This window comes from Eleginops maclovinus, chromosome 12 (genome assembly GCF_036324505.1).
Source record: "Eleginops maclovinus isolate JMC-PN-2008 ecotype Puerto Natales chromosome 12, JC_Emac_rtc_rv5, whole genome shotgun sequence".
Classification (NCBI taxonomy): domain Eukaryota; kingdom Metazoa; phylum Chordata; class Actinopteri; order Perciformes; family Eleginopidae; genus Eleginops; species Eleginops maclovinus.
Genome location: NC_086360.1, coordinates 18,463,532 through 18,484,283, shown reverse-complemented (window position 1 = coordinate 18,484,283; position 20,752 = coordinate 18,463,532). Strand labels below are relative to the sequence as shown.

At 42.6% G+C, this 20,752-nt stretch overlaps 1 protein-coding gene across 10 annotated transcripts in view; it reads right to left on the bottom strand.

Moving 5' to 3' along the window:
- Positions 1-219: 219 nt before the first annotated feature.
- Positions 220-20,752, bottom strand: part of pbx3b (pre-B-cell leukemia homeobox 3b) — a 57,084-nt gene continuing 36,551 nt past the window's right edge. For 2 of the 10 annotated variants that reach the window (XM_063896310.1, XM_063896311.1), the window contains exons 3-11: positions 13,007-13,248; positions 11,772-11,962; positions 10,414-10,549; positions 9,591-9,620; positions 5,515-5,680; positions 4,842-4,919; positions 4,305-4,417; positions 3,431-3,520; positions 220-1,854 (exon numbers count right to left, since the gene is read on the bottom strand). In XM_063896310.1, the coding sequence (XP_063752380.1) occupies positions 1,762-1,854; positions 3,431-3,520; positions 4,305-4,417; positions 4,842-4,919; positions 5,515-5,680; positions 9,591-9,620; positions 10,414-10,549; positions 11,772-11,962; positions 13,007-13,248 (1,139 nt within the window). In that variant the 3' untranslated portion in view covers positions 220-1,761. The remainder of the gene's footprint in view (positions 1,855-3,430; positions 3,521-4,304; positions 4,418-4,841; positions 4,920-5,514; positions 5,681-9,590; positions 9,621-10,413; positions 10,550-11,771; positions 11,963-13,006; positions 13,249-20,752) is intronic. The other 8 variants (XM_063896314.1, XM_063896315.1, XM_063896312.1 and 5 more) reach the window with 5 other exon arrangements.

The window sequence follows — 20,752 nt, the reverse complement described above, 5'->3', positions numbered from 1 at the left end:
AGTGTTTAACAAGCGAAGTGTAATGTAATGTAATGAATGAGTAAAGCACATGTAAATAAGCATTATAATATTGTTTGAAAACAAACGTTTATCAAAGGAACTAGCAAAAGCAGAGGCTTTGTTTTCAATTGAAAATGTTGAAGAGAAGTGTAAGGCTTCTCTCACTCTAACAAAAGGGAGCACCACTTGCTGTCATGAAAGCAAAAGGTTTATTCATGTTTGAAATTACACAACTACCACAAGGAAGACTTTTCAGTCCAGGGTGTAGTCTGGTTAGAAAGTAACACTAAACATCTTTAATACATTAGAATCACTGCCACAAATCATTTGTCATGACTTTTTCAGTTTCAGAATCACATACAATAGAAAAAAGAGAGAAAAGAAGTTTTGCACCCTGTTGAACAGAGCTGGAAATGTACAGTTCTGAATACTGAAACCTCTATGCATTACATTTTTATAGTGATTTTTTTTCCTCTTTTTTTCCGCATGATTTAGTAACAAGATGAGCAACATTCAAAATGTTTTTTTTCCTTCAATATTTACAACAGTTTCACTGTTCGGTGTTAATTTATCAACAATGTTCATCGCACTCCCTCGTAAAAGCCACAGAGCAACATCTTCTCCCCCCCCCCTCCCCAACTCTTTTTCAACGTATTAATATGTTATCATTTTCATTTTTTATTTTTGTCATTTTAGGTTGCGGTACAGCAACGGCATTTTATTAAAAGATTAAAATATACATTAGATTACATAGAGGATGAAGAGTTTACAGTGTTACAGGATGTCATCAAAGTAACTAAAAAAAACATTAAATAAGGGTGAAAAAATAATATATGGTGGTGATATTGTTTAGAGGTAGTAAGTGAGCACTCTAAGCTACAGAAATGTTGGAAATTATTGTCTTATTATGAATTTCAATGAGGTAATAAAGCTGTGTATTGATTGGTGGGATGTATAATTACTCTTATACTATATTATGTACAACTATTCCTGTGTAAGGGGGGCCTGCGTCTGTGTGTCAGGAAGGAATGATATACTGTTGGGGATATGTTGATAAGGAGTACAAAAAAAATGTTTACATATGTACATACTAAACATCAAATTATAAAATATGGAACGATGTCATGTTATAGTCAAGCAATCAATTATACTTCTTTATGTTCCCGAGTTTGAATAACCATTTCCTTCTACTAATGTATACGGCTGTAAGGCAAAAATAAATCTTGAAAGTAACAACAAAGCTGCCATTGAGCTGTCAACAGAAGCATTGTTGAGTTGCTGGACAAGATTGCGAGCACATTACAGTCAAAGAAACAGCTGCTTTAATCTATGTATTGTAAGAACTGAATGAGAACCCAATTATCAAAATGGGAGTGGTAATTAAATCAAGAAACAAACACATGGCTGTTTAAAATGTCACATGAAATGCACAACTGTCATCCGGTAGTTTAAGTTGAGCGGAGCTAATTATCCTAAAGGTTTACAGAGTGTAATCTGAGTGTTGTTTTCTGTTTGTTTATGTGTGTGCTTACCCCTACCACAAACAAATAAGAGCATGGTGATGACATCTGATTCATGGAGACATAAAGAAAACGCTGAACGATCAGGAAACACTTGTTGTTAATGATGGACGATGTCATTTTAAGGTACAGGAAAAACTGAACTGTTGTGAAAAGTGTTTTTTGTATAATCCTCTGCAGTTGGTCTAGCCAGTGAAAAGAGTCCATGCCCAGCTTGAGGCGAAGATGCAATAAAAGTGGATCAATTCGAGGTATCAGAGTGCACACTTCCGGGTCCTTCTGTGGGAGATATTACAGAAGACGGAGTCGTTGCATCTTGCCACCCCCCATTAGCCTAGGACACAAATGGGAAATCTTGAGATTAAAATCACGTTCTCTGCAATATGAGCTTGGTACATTTTCATCCCCAAAATGTAACACAACACGGGGAAAATGAGACTTCTGAGAGTGTGGTTGCACTGACATGTTAGCTGATATCAAAATGTTCACTTCACAACGATGTGGTGTGATTAGTCTGTGCATCAGCATCTTGGAAACAAATTTGTCTCGTGTTCCGACCAATGGGAGTAGTCCCTGAAATCAGTGTCTAAGCAGATTTCAGCAGCGGCCGACAGCTTGTCGCTACATATTCTCCTGTCAGTCAAGAAGAGGGAGGGCTCGGGCCGGTTTGAGGTGGGGGGAGCTGAGTGAAAGTGACAGGGCTGGGCCTCTCCAAGAGAGCCAGTCTTAGCCAGCCTGACTTTGCTTTGCTCCAGGCATGACCTAGCCTTTACTGGATCCTTCTACGTCACCACCAAGAAACCTAAAGGTTAGTCTATGCTAATAAATCTATGTGGAACTTCAGGGTTTGCTGCAAAAAAAGAAGCTTTTTCAACCATTTCACTTATTTAAAATATTACATTACTTTATGTTTTGTCATTCACTCCCTTCATGGTTTCTTAGTGCTGTCATGTTGCTGTTTTAGTAGGGATCATGCTGAGCTCTTATGAGCCAGTAGGCAGAGGTCTACACTGCGCATGGAAGTGAGAAACCTTGTGAGAAAGTGAAAAACGCTTGATCCTGGTAGGAGTTGACATATCTAAAGAGCTTATAGCAATAAAGCTTCAGCAAAGCCGAAATGACACCAAAAGCATTGAATCCTGGCAACAGCCCCTACCATTTGTTTACATAAAATGAGTTGATTCTTTTTCACATAAATATATATATTTTTATTTCAAGCGACATTGCTGTTCATGCAATACCTGATTTTTGATCCCTACAATTTAAATAATATTAGATTGTGAATATGCGTGCATTTCACCCAACAGGCATGACAATATAAAGAGAGCAAATACAGATCTGATATAGTGCAGAGAGAGAGAGAGAGAGAGAGAGAGAGAGAGAGAGAGAGAGAGAGAGAGAGAGAGAGAGAGAGAGCTGTCTGATACTATTTCTCTCTCTCTCTTCATCCTCCCTCATCAACAAAATTAATCTTTACTCTGATAGCTTCAGATTGTGCACTGCTTTACAAAAAGGAGCCATATCAAACCTCATCAAGGAAGATGGAATCCGTGGGAATCCGTGTCTGGAAGGGCTGCGGGCGATCGCATGTTCATATTTTATCAGGAAGATAAGGCTATGGAAATTTCTGCAAAGCATTTCCAAACAGCTAAATGCAACAGTGTCGCAAAAAGCCTTTTTTATTTTCCCAATCTAATTTTTGGTTTTATTAAAACTAAATATTAAAATATATTTATTAAATGATGTATTCCACTGCTGTGTAATTTGTTTTATTGAATTCATGGAGTCATGAAATTTGACAAACGTTTTGTCTCTCTGTATCTGAGTGTAATACATAATGTACCATAGTGAAATATGGTTAATATAAAACCTGTGCAACCTGCAATGAAACCAATGAAAGCTCTACTTACATGTAAGCCATGTGAACTATACATGGTGTTCCTCCCGAGAGCATCATTGTATCCTGCCGTCTGACTGATAACATGGCGCAGGGTATCCACCTGAGGGGACAGACAAGGTGGACAATCTGGTCAACGCAGTGTCTCAAAGCAGGTCATCACTTACTGTAAACATGCTCAGTGAAGCAACAGATACTGACTAGTGTGAAATCACAGAGGGAGTCCTGAGACAGCACATTTGTAACACTGCTAATTTCCTAATGAAAAGCACACTGACATGACTAGCATGCTGAAATCCATTACGTGGTCTATTGAGGCTATGCAAAAGATAAATAAAATATGTGATTTGAATTAGCTTTTATTTTTACTTAAATCATGAATAATCATATATGTGTGTGCATGGTGATTGTGTGTCAGTTGTGCTTAAAATTTACAAAATGGAAGACATCAACAACAAACAATAACACGATGAGACAGGAGGATAGCAATATAGGAGACAGAAAAAGGAGAATACCAAAAACCCAATACCAACCCAAGAGTTCAAGTCAAAGCCAAATACATTCACAAAATGCTTTTCTTGTGAGATTGGAAAAGTAACCAGGACATTGATTTGCAGCATGATAGCAGTGGGGTGGGATTATATTTTGGCTGCCAAAATATTCCATCCAAAGCGAAATTAGTCAGTAACACTTAAATCAATTGGATTTTTATAGTAGTCCTCGCTGTGGTAATTTGAACTGCCCGTCACATGTGCAGCATTTTTTCTCATTTTCAATTTTGGTTTCAATGTGCTTCAGACTGCACTGTGGATGGCTCAGTACACAGGCAAGACAAGGACAGCTCTCTGCACTGGTAGTCAGGAACTGTCCCTGATTGTAGATCCTACCTGTGACTGTACATTGGCTCCGACTTGTGCCCCTTGGTAAGAATCCCCATTCAGACTCTGCATGCTCAAGAACATGTCCCCAGAGTTTGGGAGGTTAAAAGAACCTGAAGAACCTGGAAAGGGAGGATGTAAGTAGCTGAATACATGAGAAGGCTATAAAGGGAAGGCACAAACAACGCACACACGCACCACGCACGTGTCTGCATACACAGACCCAAATCAAGCAGACAAATACACTGAAGAAAGACTCCCATAAAGCAGGCAACTACAAGAATGAAGAAGGGAAAGGAAGGGCTGCAAAGAAACAAACAGAAGAGGACAATATGCAGAGGGACTGAGGAAGATCTTTTTACAAATGCAGTAGACACAAATGAAATGAAAATCACACGACAAAGAGGGGAGGGGGCAATTTCTATATGTGGTTGGTTGCCTAAGCTTCCAATTGTTCCACATCACCTACTTCCAATCTAATGTTGGCAGGGAGGTATCACATGGTAAATGACAAGGACAATAAGAAGCTTATGAAAAGACCAGTACCAGTAAACATGTTGGTTAAAAGAGTGTTTTTGCTCTCTGCAGAATCCAGCTGAAACTCTTCATCTTTCATCTGGAATCCTGGGTGCAAGAAAAAGGGACCACTTCATAAGCTTACCACATCCGGACGCAGCTCAACCTTGTCCAAACTCAGATTTACATTTCTCATTAAACCGGACTACACATACCCTACTCTTAGGCTTTGTGTTTCTATATGTCTCTAATTCAATATGAACTGTGTATAATGCCATGTTGATATAACAGTATTACTGTAGGTGAAATGCTCCCAGCAATTATGTGTCATTGTATTTAGCATAAAAAGTACTGCCAGTGACTGGAACTACATACCATTACATCACAAATGACAGGAAGTTGACAGAAAGTCAAGGGAAAACAAATCCCACTGGCATTATTCTGAATTTCTCATTTTCTATTTTTTGCCAAAAATACATGTGTTCTCGGTTCACAAGTCAGGAACGCTCTCTTTATGCATGAGTTTGCTTGGCATCAACTGTCTTATAGACAGGAGACACTGTGATCCCCAAGCTGGGAGCAGAGCCTGTCACTCTTGTCTGTGTGAATGGTGCATGAGAGAGTGAGGCAGGTATGCAGCAGGTTAAGGGCTGAGGTGGAGGGCAGATCTTTTTATTGTTTGTCTATATGCAGGAATGCCTACCGGAGTTAGGTGTGGTAGGGGAGTTGGCCTGGCTGTTCTGAACTGCAGCGGCTGCAGCGTGTGCTGCATTTACAGCAGTCTTGGCAGCATACAGGTTGGCTTCTTCCTGAAACTTGCCGATATTTTTCTTGTACCGGATCCTTTTGTTGCCAAACCAGTTGGATACCTGTGTGGTAGAGCAGAAGGAGGAGGAGCAGAGGAGTCAGACGTCAAGCAGCCACAGCACCGTGCACTGAGCAGTGTGATTGTTTCAAGATGTCACGTTTGGGTCCATCAAGTACCCAATTCCCAGCCCCTGCAGTAATGTCCGCCGGGTACACAAGCTAATTAAGCCATAATCAGGAGCCACTTGTGTCTTCTCATGGATGGGAGCCTGACATGCTCTCGGTTCTGTCTCCTGACAAAACTAAAACACAAGGGGCTCCTTTTGCACAGACACTTAAGTCGATATATTATATACATTTATCATACGAGTGCTTATATGACACAAATCTTAGCAATTCCCTTGGTGAAATATGAAATGTTAATATTTCACCCTCTTAAGGATGCTCACTGATTCAAGGTCAGTGTCTGGCTGATTGACACATTATGTAAATACAATTAAATATAGTTAATTTATTTGATCTCACTACATTTCAAACTTCACATAAACAGAAAAATTGAACACATTTAAGTCTGTGTTAAATATTTTACGAGAACTATTATTAAAACATACCTACCACCATCAAATCTCATAGAAAGTCAGCCATTATTAATGACTGGCCTTGGTAACTGTATGAGTGCTTTAATGCAGGAATGAAACACTTTTGTGTCTGTTTTTTTGTGTGCGTGTGTGTTTTTTGTGTGCGTGTGTGTTTTTTGTGTGTGTGTGTGTGTGTCTGCATGCTAAATGACATTTGTTTGTGATTATCAAAAACAAGAGTTGGAGGGTAAACACCTGCAGACGTGTGAAGCAGAAAATACCAACTATCAGTTTTAAAACTGATAGTTGGTAAAAAAAAAAGAAAGAAAAGGAAATCATTATTTTACCAAAGTGAAATGAAACTCATAAGGAGCATCAATTAATTCAGTATTGAGTTATATTGAGATTTAGAGAAGTTGGGAATTTTGATGACTCCCAAAATCAGACAGACGCTGAAAAGTTGTCTGAACCTTATGTGTGAAGGCCGGCTCTGCAATAACAGTGGAATAATAATGAGATGATGCTTGTTTTTAATGGTTCTATAAATTAGAGTGTCTTGTCGCTGCGCTGCTGCCCCCTCTCAGGGCCTGCAGCCCACGGCTGGACCAGCCAAAGAGCAGCTGCCCCTAATGACGCTTTATTTAATTTCCACCCATGCGCTTAAATTTTAATATCCCCAGCAGCCCGCCAATGCTGTGGCGTTAAAACTGACTGGATTTGCAGGACATCAGATCATTTCTATCCTGCACGTCTCTGTGCTCTAAATCTTTAATATCTAGGCAATTAAAATTAATGACCATTCAGGCGAGGCCGACTGTTGGCAGGGTTTCCTTGACATCAATTGTTTGATGGGTTTACCTAGAGGTTAAACTAACAAGCAAGGTTTAATTGGAAGCAATGAAAGCCCTGGCCATCATCCTTTTTACTTAACCTGCTTATAGTGGATTGTAGAGCCAAAGACGATGCAATACTCTCGCTCTTTTAGACAGCTCACAAAGTGCCCACAAACCCCTCGAAATCATAGAAAATGTTTTCCAAAGCTCATCAGTCTATTTAATTTCACTAAATGTTCATGCAAACAGTGTATTACACAGAACTACATTTATTAAAATGTCATTTGGGGTGTTTGCACAAGAAGACATATTTGTGTCATTAAGTCTGAACATTGAAAGTGGTGGATAGACTTTGGATTGCTTTTTTTTTTTTAAATCAAATACAGCAGTGATGCATGCTAATTCTACCCTTTTATATTAAACTGTGATCATTTCATAAGGTAGGAAACGTTGAAACATAAACTCTGATTACTTCAATCTGTCTTTTATGATATAGTGTGTTATGACTGTGTTCCACGCTATATGGTGTTACAAGCCCGGACAGGCTCGGCAGTGTTGGAATAAAATCCTGTGGACATTACACCACCTTTCTCCGCTCTACACGCAGATTTCTCTCCTGCCCACTGAACTCTGGCTTTAGTGATTCTCGGGTTCAGCTAAATATTGAACAAATGCACGACACTGTAAGGTGTGGAGCACAACCCAATCTACAGAACTAATTCCCTTTTATCTTGTGGCAGGCCATGCATTCAATTGACTCCTATGTGTGGTGAGAGCCAGGTTGTGAGATTGAATAACCTGACATCAGCAGCCTCAAAGGCAGCGATTGTATAATGACCATGCAGACTCCTTGCAAGAACACGATACCGTTGCCTTCACTGCTGCCCACTGGAGAGGCCGTGGAGCTGTGGTTAATAATTCAAAGTATTTCCCCCTATTTCAGGTCAATACTGCCTGCTAGTGAATGTAAGGCAACACATGATGTGTCCATGATCTCAATATATATCTGAGATTACAATGCCCTAAGCCTTACATACAAATACAAAGGTGGTCTCACTAGCTGTGATACCATCAATTATACAGTCCACATTAATAATAAATAGGAGCTCAAGTCTTGGCTTCTTTAAATTCACTGTGATTTGAAATATTGAAAAGTGTCACTCAGAAGAAAAATGTGAGCAATGAGTCTCTGCACAGGAAACTGCCTTAAATGTTGAACCATTCGCGCACATTATATCAAATATGACCTCAATAAACCCTGACACGAACCCGAAACATCCAATCAGATGCCTTTACGCAGGAGCCCAGCACAGTGCACGCAGAGTGACAGAGGGAATAAGACTGCATCCTGCATTTAAAGAGCCACTTGAGTAATATTGATAATGTCAATAACTCATTGTACATCAGTGTTCAGGATTAATCAAATCAGACACATTGAAATGTTTTTTTTTAAGCTCAAAGTTATTACCTCAGCATTTTGATATAACTTGAACACTGGATTTGAACTGCAGGGATCTCCTGAGGTAAAGAGGCTTTGCTCCTTAAGGAAAGATGCAACACTTTCATTTTAAATGATCCCTTCTGAAATGAGGCAGGGTGTTTCGTAAGCAATGATGTATCGAGCATAGCTGCGGACTAATATTGGCATACCATTAAGGATGCATAATGAACTGCTTGTGCAATCAACAAAGCCTACAAAAAAAAAAGAAAAGGTTTTTGTGGGTGTTTGAAAAATTACTTAGCAGTGCCCTCAAGAGTGGCCACAGCGAGCGGTTTGCTCCTCTGAAAGACCGGGGCACGGTGAGGGATAACACACTTACGGCGTACTCGGCATCATGTCGAGCCTCCGACTTTGTTACTCACTTAAAATGAGCCAAAGCACTAAGAATAAGTCAATAAGAATGTCTGCCGTGGCCTCCACCGGTCGAGGAGTATGCTGCTAATGGGGCCTGAGATGAGTTCAAGTGAATTTTTAAAAGCCCTCTAATTTCTGCATAGACTGATTTGTTCTCATGGGAACTGGAACGGTGGCATGTTTTTCGCGAGGCACTCAGGAAACAGAGTGGAGCTCCATTTGTGAGGGTCGGTGGCCATTTCTTTAACTGCTATAAAGCACACAGCGATCACGGAGCAGGCTGGGGGTTAATAACCTCAGAGCGCAGTTTGAAGATGCAAACGACCACACAATTAATCGACTCTCTACAACAAACAAAGTAAATAAATCATGTGGTAAACAATAGCCAAAAAGTAAGATTTCATGTGAGACATTTGTACACATATAATATGGTGATAACATGGGTGTAGCTTAAAAAATATGACTCAGTCAAAAATAGTCTGTGTTCTTGTGTGACTTAAAAGGTGGGATGTAAATGCTGAACATCCACTCTTTTAAAGAAATGTATATTTACACTTGGATTACTGTAATTCATGATAGCATTAGCATGATCCAGTAGTGTGAGGGAGGGAGGTTCTGTGCAGTGGAAAACTGTGAGGCTATTACATACAGAAACAAAGGAAGTACAAAAAATGAAAACAGTGGATCAGGAGAAGTTATGACATACCTGTGATACTGTGATGGTGCTTCCCACCCCCTGAAGGCAAAAAAGAATGGGCTTTTACAGTATCTGACTCTTCATGACTACACTCAATAAACACCCCCTCCCAACACAGAAAAAACACTGCAGATTATTTTATAGATTCATGTTTCTGTGATATGTCTCATGAGGACGACATAGAACAATAGAGTATAAAAAAATCTAGATAATATTCACAATCATAGCAGAAAAAGAGAGCACAGGATAATAATACTCTAGATGTTGGGGGGGGGGGGGGGGGTGGGTGTGAGAGATATTGCCTTCAGGTTTACCCTATAGGTGGCTCTGTTATATATATATATATAAAGAGAAAGTGGGAAAGTCTTCAATATAACTGTGAATTAGCAGAGTCCTGCAAGGTCACAAACATACACATAAAAAGCCAGGATCATCTAGTGTTTTGAAGCACCAGACTTTAACTGCTTTTCCTAAAGTAATGGATGGTGCCATTTTTTCTTCCTGGCTTATGACCTGAGTGACTGACCAGGCAACAGAGAGCGAGCACACATGGTGGATGGGAATGAGAGGGAAAAATGGCAGGGGACCCAGCGTAAGGAAGGACAGCATAGTGCTTTGATTGAGGCCAAGATGATATAGGCCTCCCCTCCCTGTGGCCCTGCTCTGACTGACTGGGACCAGCCTTGACTGAAGCATCATTAGGCAGCCACAATGTCAAGGTTAGCTAAGGACATTGTGTCTTGGTGGTGTGACCTACGGTAACTATCCCTCTAGGCTCTAGCCTTTCCCACCGTGATTACCCAGCAGCTACTGTTAGATGAGAACTACCCACCTGGGAAACTGTGATGCTGCACTTCTTGGCCAGCTCTTCTTTAGCCTCCTCGCTCGGGTATGGGTTGCTGAGGTGCGAGTAGAAATATTCATTCAAAATTTCCGTTGCTTGCTTGCTGAAGTTTCGCCTTTTCCGCCTGAGTGGGGAGCAGAACAGAGAAAGGCCGAGGATGCCTATTAGCGGGACCAGCATTAACTCATCCATTTGGATCGCACAAATTGCACAATCAATCTCACACATAAATGGTGAAAATAATGAGGAATCGGCTCCAAGGGCCCTCAGGAGCAGAATATCGTGTCCTGCTCCAAGAGTCTCGTCAACACACAGAAGACCCAACTCTAACCAATAAAGTGACAAGTACACACACACACACACACACACACACACACACACACACACACACACACACACACACACACACACACACACACACACACACACACACACACACACACACACACACACACACACACACACACACACACACACACACACACACACACACACACACACACACATATACACAGACACAGACACAGACACACGCAGTCACAAAACACATACAATGTTTAATTTGGTCTGTTGGTCTCCAATCTCCAGTCCAAGCGTGTAATGTGTAGAGTTTAGTGCAGCGGATGGGTGGGCTTTGTGATGGAGCGCAAAGCCCAGTCGGAGTGCATCTCGGTACATTATATAAATCACGGCATGCACAGTTGAGCATTGTTCCTGAAGTGCCACAGCCCCGGGGATCTCCAGTAGAAACAAGCAAACTCTAACTAGATCTGGGTCCCCTTCCCTCCCAAGGGCACTACTTATCATGTTGTTGAGCATTTGCTTATTTTGCCTTGTTTACTGCGCTTCTCACAGGCAGTGGGCAAGCGAAATGTGCTTCCACTTGGCTTGTTTGGCCAGGACTTGTGCTGCTCCTCGCAGAGCGCCCACAATGCACCACACTGTTAGTGATTAGAGTAATCCTCAACACCTGCTGATGACCTCCCCTCCATCCATTACACATGACTCGGCCCCCATTTCATTTGGGCTTAACTGTTCTCAGGTGCTGGGCCATGATTTTCTTGAAAATGGATAATGCATGGACCATGGACATAATTAAAATCATGCATCTTTGTAGGGCTCCTACTGTGTGCTGTGCCAGAAAAGTGGGAAGAAAAACAAACTTCTGTGTTTGCCAAAAAGTGACCTCCTCCACTTGATTTGCCTATTTGGGTCATACGGACACAATAAAAGTTTCTAGATATAAATACTCACTCAGACACACACACACACACACATACACACACACACACACACACACACACACACACATATAGATGTATTTAAACACTACACAATCTACTGACCTGGCATCAAGGAATCTGGAGCGCAGGATCATGACAGCCTCACAGGTGCTCTGCTTCAGCTGCATCTGGATGGAGCTGAATTTACGGTGGATGATTCCCACCATGCGCTCAATCTCTTTGGGAGAGATGGGCCGCGTGCGAGACTGTTCCCTCAGCAGGTTCATCACATGGGTAGTAAATTCGTTACACGCCTGCCAGGTGACAGAGACACAAAGTGCAGCCAACATGAGTTCTGTAAACGTCCCAGAAGTTAACCTATAAGAGCTCTTTGACTGATTTTGTAAAATCGTGTACATTTTTCATAGACGAATATATTTCACACAAGCTTTTGTTCAAAGCTTCAACATGGTGTGTCTGCTTCACTTTGATGACATAGGTGAAGTCATCTTTGAATATAAACGCAGATTTGCAATTTGGCTTGGCCCTTATGCTAGGCGAATTTAAACAGCTTTTCGTTAAACCGGTAGTTCATACATGATTAATTAGAATAACTCATTTACGTAGTGCACACTTTAGCTCATTACTCTGAGTAAAATTCGTTAAGTATTTACATTTAGATAATTAAAACCTGGAAACACCCTTAAGAAAGATGCATTTACTCCAGGCGGAGTGTTGTGTGCCCCCACGTACCCACCTCCTCTCTCAGAGAGCACGGAGTAAATTAGCCTAATTTACCTCACTGGCTTGCTGAGGCATCACTGTTACACCTTCTCTCTCTCTCTCTCTCTCTCTCTCTCTCTCTCTCTCCCCTCCCCCCCCCCCTCTCTTCCCCCCCACACCCATAATGCTTGTGTTTAATAGTATGCTCAAAGTGCTAGGTGAAGGAGCTGATCATACTTTCTTTTAACACAGATGACTCAGGCTCTCCTTTGGATCTCTATAAGCAGCTACAACACAGTGAATAATACTGCAATTTGTTTCTATACAGATAACATTGAACCCCATCAAGCATATTCTCTGCAGTGTTCCAGCTAATGCCAGGGATAGGCTTTTCTGAAGTGATGTGAAGTATAAAGTACAACTCAATACTGTAGGTCCACTTGAACGAAAAACAACATTTCTAATAACTTGGCACATAGTTATTTTACCTATTATTGATGAAAAAGGAACAAATGTGCTATTCTCCCTATTCTTTGAAGCAGTACATGAAGCAGTGCGGTATTTCAAGGAAGAAAACTAAATCCTGAAAAGGCTATGGGTAACATTTTAACCTTAGAATTGCATATCCTCCTCACCTGTTCGTATTTCTCCAGCTCCGTGTGGTATATCTGTCTGATCTGGGTGAGTTTGGCTCTGTAGTCGGAATGTTCGATGGAGTTGTCGGCCGCCCCACCGGAGGCTGCGGCTGCTGCTGCGGCGGCAGCGGATCCGCCGCCTTTCTCTGGTCCCGCCACGCCCTCAGCCAGCAGCATGTTGTCTAAACGCATGAGCTGGGGGTCTGGGGGGTCTTCCTCCTGGGCACCACGGATGCTTAGACCTGTAGCAACACACAAAACAGAGACAGAAGGTCAACCAGTGCAATTCAGGGACAATGAGATGTGCAAAAATGAAACAAATATTGTAAATGACACAATTAAATGGGGTCAAAATGTTTAAAGCAATTAGGAGCGTAGTAGTCGCGCAGTCTGTTATAGTGTGATGGTTCCCCTGCAGGTATGAACTGGTGCCTCCTGTGTATGTGCTGTATTCCTGTCGCCCATGTCTTTGCCTGTTCTCTTTTATTTACACACTGCGCTGCACACTGTGTGTACGGGAAGGCTGACATGACAGCAACATCCATAAACTGACAAATGCTCAATGGTGAAGTGGCACTTCTACTCTGCGAAAGGATGCTAAACAGAAACTATACCTCTAGTGAGTGTCTCTGTCTTTGACACAGGGAATGCTGGGATCTCAAAAAAAGAACCTCATTTCTATTTGCTTATAAGGTTTGAATTGGTATTATTTTACCATCCAGATTTCGACATATTCTAACGAGTAATACAAATGTGAGGTTGAAGTAAAAATCTTACAGCAACATGAGTGGGTATTCAATTTTGTGTTAACTGCTCATTCATAAATGCTGCTCCCTCTCTCAGACCCTGCTGTATATTTCCTCTGGTTTTCTGTATGCCGGTCTGTCAGCAAGTCGTAATCACCCAGCAGATAGCATACATGCACACTTTGAATCACTGGCAATGCAACCGCAAAGACACGCTTTACAGAGAATAAACAAACAAAAGAGCACTGCGGGTCAGAATTACAACAAAAACAAGCTCGAGCAATCCACTCTAATAAGTGGATATAAATGTGGCTCAATGGGCAGTAAATACTGAGTGGCTACTCGAAACGTTATGATTACCAGAGTTGTTTCAATTCAATAATCCCTCCCGCAATTCAGGGATTTTCAACAGCTCATTACAGCTTCATTAAGATATGGCCAGCCATTGGATTCTAAATAAGAAGATTAGTGGCTCTATTGTGTCAGCCAGTAGGCATGCAATCAGAGAAGCCCTCTTACCACGCTTTGACCGACTGACCCTGCAAACCATCCACAGGAGGAAATACTAGAGAGAGAAAAAATCCTTTTCTTGTTTTCTGTCATTCTTATAAACACATTCCTGAATAAAAACTTAATTAGGAAACACATCATATTGTAGCCACTCTTCAGATGTGTTGGTGTTCATTCGACTGCAGTGCCTCAAAAAAACAAATTTGCCTCTATTTATGGATCGGCTTGCTTTGAGTCTTTTCGGTGTAATGGTGTGAGAGGAGTGGATGAATGTGGCTATTTGTGTTGGAGACATTGAGAGGCTGGACAAGGCTCCATCAGGCTTGCAGAGCCAAGCCATCCATGTGGACAATATGCCGCTGCTCCACTAACCCTCATCCACATCACACTGCATCTGCGCTACTCCACCCAAAGCTCTCGTTCTGGACAGGCTTGACTGTTTCTATTCCAGTTTGTGCAGAAGGAAAACCAAATGGCACATGACTCAAATGTTGACTGACCAGATGCCTGGCTACATATCTCAAGTCGGCTCTAATAACTGGTGGTTTGTCTGCCACAATAGTTCATATTTTCCTAATTCAGTATTTACTCCCACTCTCTGATTCAACTCAAGCACAGCGGGCTGCACTTTCTTTTGTGCTGAGGGTGGTGGTAAGTAGGTAGGCATGTTTTTCATGTCAGGTATATTAAATATAACTCTGGGAAGCGGCGTACATATCCACACCAAACCCAGTTGTCACTTTCACTCCACTCACTCTATATCCAGGGGAAATGCAGCTGAGGGAATTTACAGGGCTTTTCAGCTAAATGGGCATAAATCACCGGTTTCATTCAAACTAAATAATCACAGGCCATAAAGAGCTACTAGTCTCTTACCATATATTACCTCAAAGTTCCTGTGTGCAATAATGTGGCCATTCACGGCAAAGGAAAACAGAGCGAGACATTAGAAAGTGACATGTAATCCTGTTAGTCCGCTGACATGCGGAGTGGCCGTGACATTTTTATCATACATGTCCATTTCTATTTGGGAAATCAGCAGGATAAAAATGATTACTGTGCTGCCCTGAGAAGCAGACGGCCCTGCAGGAGTCCACTAGGGTGTATTTGTTCCACAGCGGCTAAGGCTGGCCATTCATAACACAGGGATGGCACGTCTGTCTCAAGCACACAAAAACTTAAAATTAGAAAAATAAAAACATATAGCCTCCAGAAAAAAAACCTATTTTAAAAACAGGTGCAATGCATCTGACTGTGAGCCTTTGTTGTTGCAGCTGAAGATTGGGGATTCAATGTCTAAGCTTGGCATCATCACACGACTTCCACAAAATAGGCTTGAGCGAGATAATATCTTTAATTTGCTGTGTGGTTGACAAATCTGTATAGTAACTTGCAAAGCCACAGTCACATCCTAGCACTGCCATGCCGCTTGCCTGCTCAAATCTTTATCCTGTTTTTGTCTGATGATATGGGTATTAAAACAAGTTTGGGCACCGAGTTTAGCTTTAATCCACCTCCACAGTCAAAGTGGGATTAATCTCAGTGCAAAGGGAAAGTGCGAGAGTCGTGTCACCTTGGTAAAGCCTGCGAGCAATTGGAACTTAAGAATGAAAAATCTATATATGGTCTGGTTATTTCACATAACTCTAATGATGCCGGCTCACTTAATTACCAGAACGAATTTAATGATGTAAAAGAAAGGGAAAAAATCCTGAAATTGTTATAATAATGTAACATGTCCTTAATCTGCCTCATTTGTCATTCAACAATACAGGTGGAGTAGCTGGGGAAAAAGCACTTGCCTATATGATTGTTCCTCATTTCTCCTCTGTGGCTGAGACAAAAGAAGACACTGTGATTAATCCATCCCTATCAGTCAGGGGTGGCTCTTTTCATCTTTTACAGGTTTCACGATCCGTATCAGATCCGAGGAAGTAAGAAATTTGACAGATAAAGACAATGCAGCCCTTTTCTCTCATATACTCTCCCCTGTTCTCTGTTTATAATATAATAATCATTTCCGGTTCTGGGCTGTTGTCTCGTACATCATTCCCTGCTTGAAGACCTGACAGTGATCTGAGCACTGCCTCGGGCCGCTCTCCTTTCCTCCCACCTCTTTTCCCCACTGTGCCCTCTTTTATTCTGTGGGCTTAGCTGACCTTTGGCCCGCTGCTTGTTTACTCTCATCACTGAAGTGTGAGCAGGAGAGCCATAAAGGCAGAGCCCTGCTGGGTTAATGTGGCCTGCTGAAGAGGGAAGGGCTGGCTCTGGGCTTCTGCACCTCATTCTGCTGCACTGAATGCACTGTCAGATGCCAGACAATGCACTGGAAGAGCAGTTCTTTTCTGCAGCTAAATCCAGAGATTTCTTTTTTTTGTTGCAATTTCTCAATGCTTTTGTGAGGTGCTAAAAGGTTCCTTCTTGCACAATGTGCATTGCGGTAAATTGTGTGTTTAACAGCGTTTGACAAACACACACTATGTCTCTGTTACTTCCACTATTGTTTCCAAAACATCCTGTTTATTACAAGTAACCCTGTCCTCCTGCAGGGCGGCCCCTATCCGGTGCCTCCTTTGCACAGCTCCGGCCACATATCGACACTCTGTTCATCTAATTGCATTGATCTGCAAAAGTCTCCCAAAGCTAACTAATCGAAACAGAATTTATTTTCTGTCAATATTTGCAAAGGTCATCTCTCTTAAAGCTATGAAGACGACAGTGTGAATAGAAAGGCATCACAGAGGAGGAGGAGGAGGAGGAGGAGGAGGAGGAGGAGGAGGAGGAGGAGGAGGACCGTGGCATCTAGCCTGTAACTGAGGATCGTCCAAGGTGAGCTTTAACTCTGGCTTGGCACTCAGGATCCAAGGCTTCTAATCCACCGTGTTATTAAAACCCGCTGCCAAAGCAACACACTAGAGACTACAGAGGGCTTAGAGTATCCATTTCACAAAGAGGCCAGTGTCACTACTGCCGCGCTCCACGTCTCCTTTGACTTCATATCATCTCCTTTGTCGTGGCGCCTGGATCAGTGACTTTCAGCTCTAGAAGCAGGGAGCTGGATCAAATTACCATTGAAAATCTTTTGTTCTGACAAATGAAACATAAGGATCCTCTTTCATCGACGTTCTTAAAGGCTTTTTTAAGCTTGGCCTACATCCACATGGCACAAAGAATCTGAGAGAATGCCTGCGGGCTCGCTCTAACATGTACAGTAATTAACATGCCATTAACACATTAATACACATTAACTATTCCCAATGTTAATGGCAGAGTAATTACCATACCTGATACCGCACTGTGGGGAAGCCAAAGCACATTTGCCACTTTGTGCTCCACTTTCTTTGTTGAGTGAGCTGAAAAGAATCATTTTGGAAGATGGCTCATTTTTCATTTCTTGCACCCAGAAAACATCAGTATTCCTGCAGGAAAGAGCCTCAAGCCTATCCTATTTTAGCGAAAAAGCGCTTTTACAAACATAATGTAGCTGTTCTGATTTTTAGTTTAAACCTGAAAGGAAGAAAGTTCTCTGAAAGCCACTAAGGTGAGGCTGAAATACTGGAGGGGACAGAGCGTCTGGTGATTAAATGCAGAGTAAAAGGAGGCAGGGAATGGGCCCTAAACTGGGGAATCCCTGTCTAGAATGATGATGTATTTCCTCCCAGTGCGGTGAGTGATAAGCTAATCAGCCGCGTTGACAGTGAAGTGTTACAGCCCCTCAGTGCTAGGTCAAGACTTCTCCCATCATACACCACCAGCACACACTAAACAGACAGCAGCATGGAGGTGGTGGAGGGGAGTGGCTCTGGTCAGAAAAGAAGATCTCTGTCACTTCAGGTAGCCTTTGTCTCTGGATGATGATGGACCCCCCCTCCATAAAAGGCGGCTGTGACAGTGAGGGCGAGGGGGGAAGGTGGAGGTGGGGTTGCCACTCTCGACCCACGACTCCAAGACAAGCGGGGGTGTGCGAAGGGGGTGGGAAAAGACAACCCAAACAAACATCTTGAAGACATTTTGCCAAGCACACCAAAATTAATCACTGTCCCAGGGTGGCAGTGACATTTGTGGGAAGTGACACACAACATGACAGACTAGAGGGGAGAGGATGAAAGGAGAGTGAGGGAGGGTAAGAGGGCTGGGTAAACAAGAGCCACTGTCACTCGCTGTGATCATGCGTGCATGGGTGTGCAATGTGTGTTTATATGTGGATTGCCCGCTTTGTTTCCTGCCCTTTAAGACTCAATGGGCAAACGGCCAAGTGGTGTAGTGATGGCTGACCAGGCCTGGCGGTAGCGGCCGCACGCAGCGGTTGGGGAGACTGGCCAAATGAGTGGACAGGACCTCCGCTACAGATCAGCACACTGACTGACCCTACAGGACATATACAGCATGGGGCTCCAACATGGGGCTCACATGGTTCACATGGTCTACTAGTCACAGAATGAGCCGCAATAACTGAGACGCTTGTGTGTTATACAGCCAGGCCTCCCAAATCTAAGATGAACATATAGGAAAACTCAATAGAGGAATCAGAGCATATATTAATACCCGTACTGTAGGTAAACTTGGACCGTTAGAGACAGTTATTGTGTCTGAATATTTCATTTTACCCCCTGTATTGTGTTAGCATGTTTTGATTATTTATTTTCTTCACTTTCATTTTATATTTCATGTACTGATGGTCTTTAGCTGCTAGCCTCAATTTGCTGCAAAGGTAGGCTGATTTGTTATTCAGACCCCAAGCAAATAATGCAAATGTGGCACTGAAAGCCACTTATGAAATACCCAAAGGCAACTAATCACTCCTCCTCTCGTTCCAGCCTTTCTGCAGCCGCCTAATTAGAAGATGGAGATTGCATGAAACCAGGTCACACAGCAGGTCTTGTACACACCGATAACCAGGCAAATACACAGGCAAAACTTCATCCAGACAGCAAGCCAAGCATGCATTATTTTAAAGGCTAGAGGTGAAAAAATAATGCTATTCACGTTATTAATCCCATATATTTTGCTGTATGCTCCCAAAGAAAGGATTCAGGCTTGAAGCAGTTTGTGTATGTGTTCTGTATTCGTGTGTTTCTCTCAGCCTGCGTGATATGTGGGCATGAGTATACGCTCACGTCTACATGTGTGCGTGTGAAGGCTTCATGCACGCATAAACAAAGAAACGGCATTGGTAGCATACCGCCAACCATGATCCACTGCCAGAGAGATTATTCTTTGCAGTGGCATTTCTGCAAGAGAGTTGACAGTCCATCATTTAGATTTTGCAGTGTATCTACGAAAAGGCTGCATTGCCTGAAGCCGAAGGAGCTGCTCTTTCCTTCAGTGTCTTTTATAGAAGAGAATTCAGCTCCAAACTGTAAAGCCACAATCCTTTGCTAGCTGTGCTAGCGTATAAGGACTGAGGTTATACGGGAGTAAGACTGCGCTTGACGTGCTGATTCTCCGAGCATCTCACGGTGAGGACGGCTTAAGCCTACAAAAACACTCCAGCGTCTAAGGTTGCAAGCGCCTGAACAAGAGCACTGTTTCTGCAAGCATCCTGAACCTGATGTTGCAAGTTATGCTAGGTCTACACAGTGCAGTGCAAGGAGTGGCTGTGCAGATCAGGTCCGGGCCCAACAACAGCTTGTGACAGAAGCAGGCCAAAGAGGATGTTGAGACACGCAGTGACTTAACAGGCAGCCGGCCTGCCATCCACTCTTTTTCAGCTCTCCTTATACTCAACACATCACTTCGGATCCATCGCAAGTGTCTCTCAAAGAAACATGGCCAGAATATAGTCTTGCATTACCATAAGAATGGGAGGAAATAACCGTGGCGTTTTCAAAGCAAGTGAATGATCACAGGGAGAATATCGTCTCCCTCATTTCATTTGACCGGCTCAATCATTACATTGTACACCTGCCGATGATACTCCACCTTTTTTTGTTGCTGTGTGATACCCCAAGAACAATGTAGCAAAAAAAGGTTATTTGGTGCTAATTATTCCCAGCATGTACTTTACACACCATTTAATGAGTTAGACTGGAGGCGTGGCCAACGGCTGTGACTTGCTCACCCAGTTATCCAAGATGAACCATGCAATCTCCCTCACGTCACCCCTGTCATGTGTACCGAGTCCCCCTCCGCATCCAATTCCCTGCCAGGGCTTCACTGGAGCAGAGACAAGGCGCTACTGAAGCAACACAACAGCTCCCGTAGCGTCTCCGCACACCGACAAGGGAGGGGTTGGTAGAGGTGGGGGGCTGGGGTGGTAAAGCTCGGAGCTCACTCTCATAATTACAATAATTAACAGTTGCAGATTTAATTGGAAGGGAAAGCATTAACAGGAGGAACATTGTGGCGGCGCGTGCAGAGGGAACCTTTGCTGCAAGAAGCTTCTGTCTTCTCTGTACCTAATGGTGCCTTGGCTGCGGTTGGCAAGTGCTGACACAACACAACACAACACAACTGAGCGGAGGGTTCAGATGGTGGGGCTTGTCAGGAC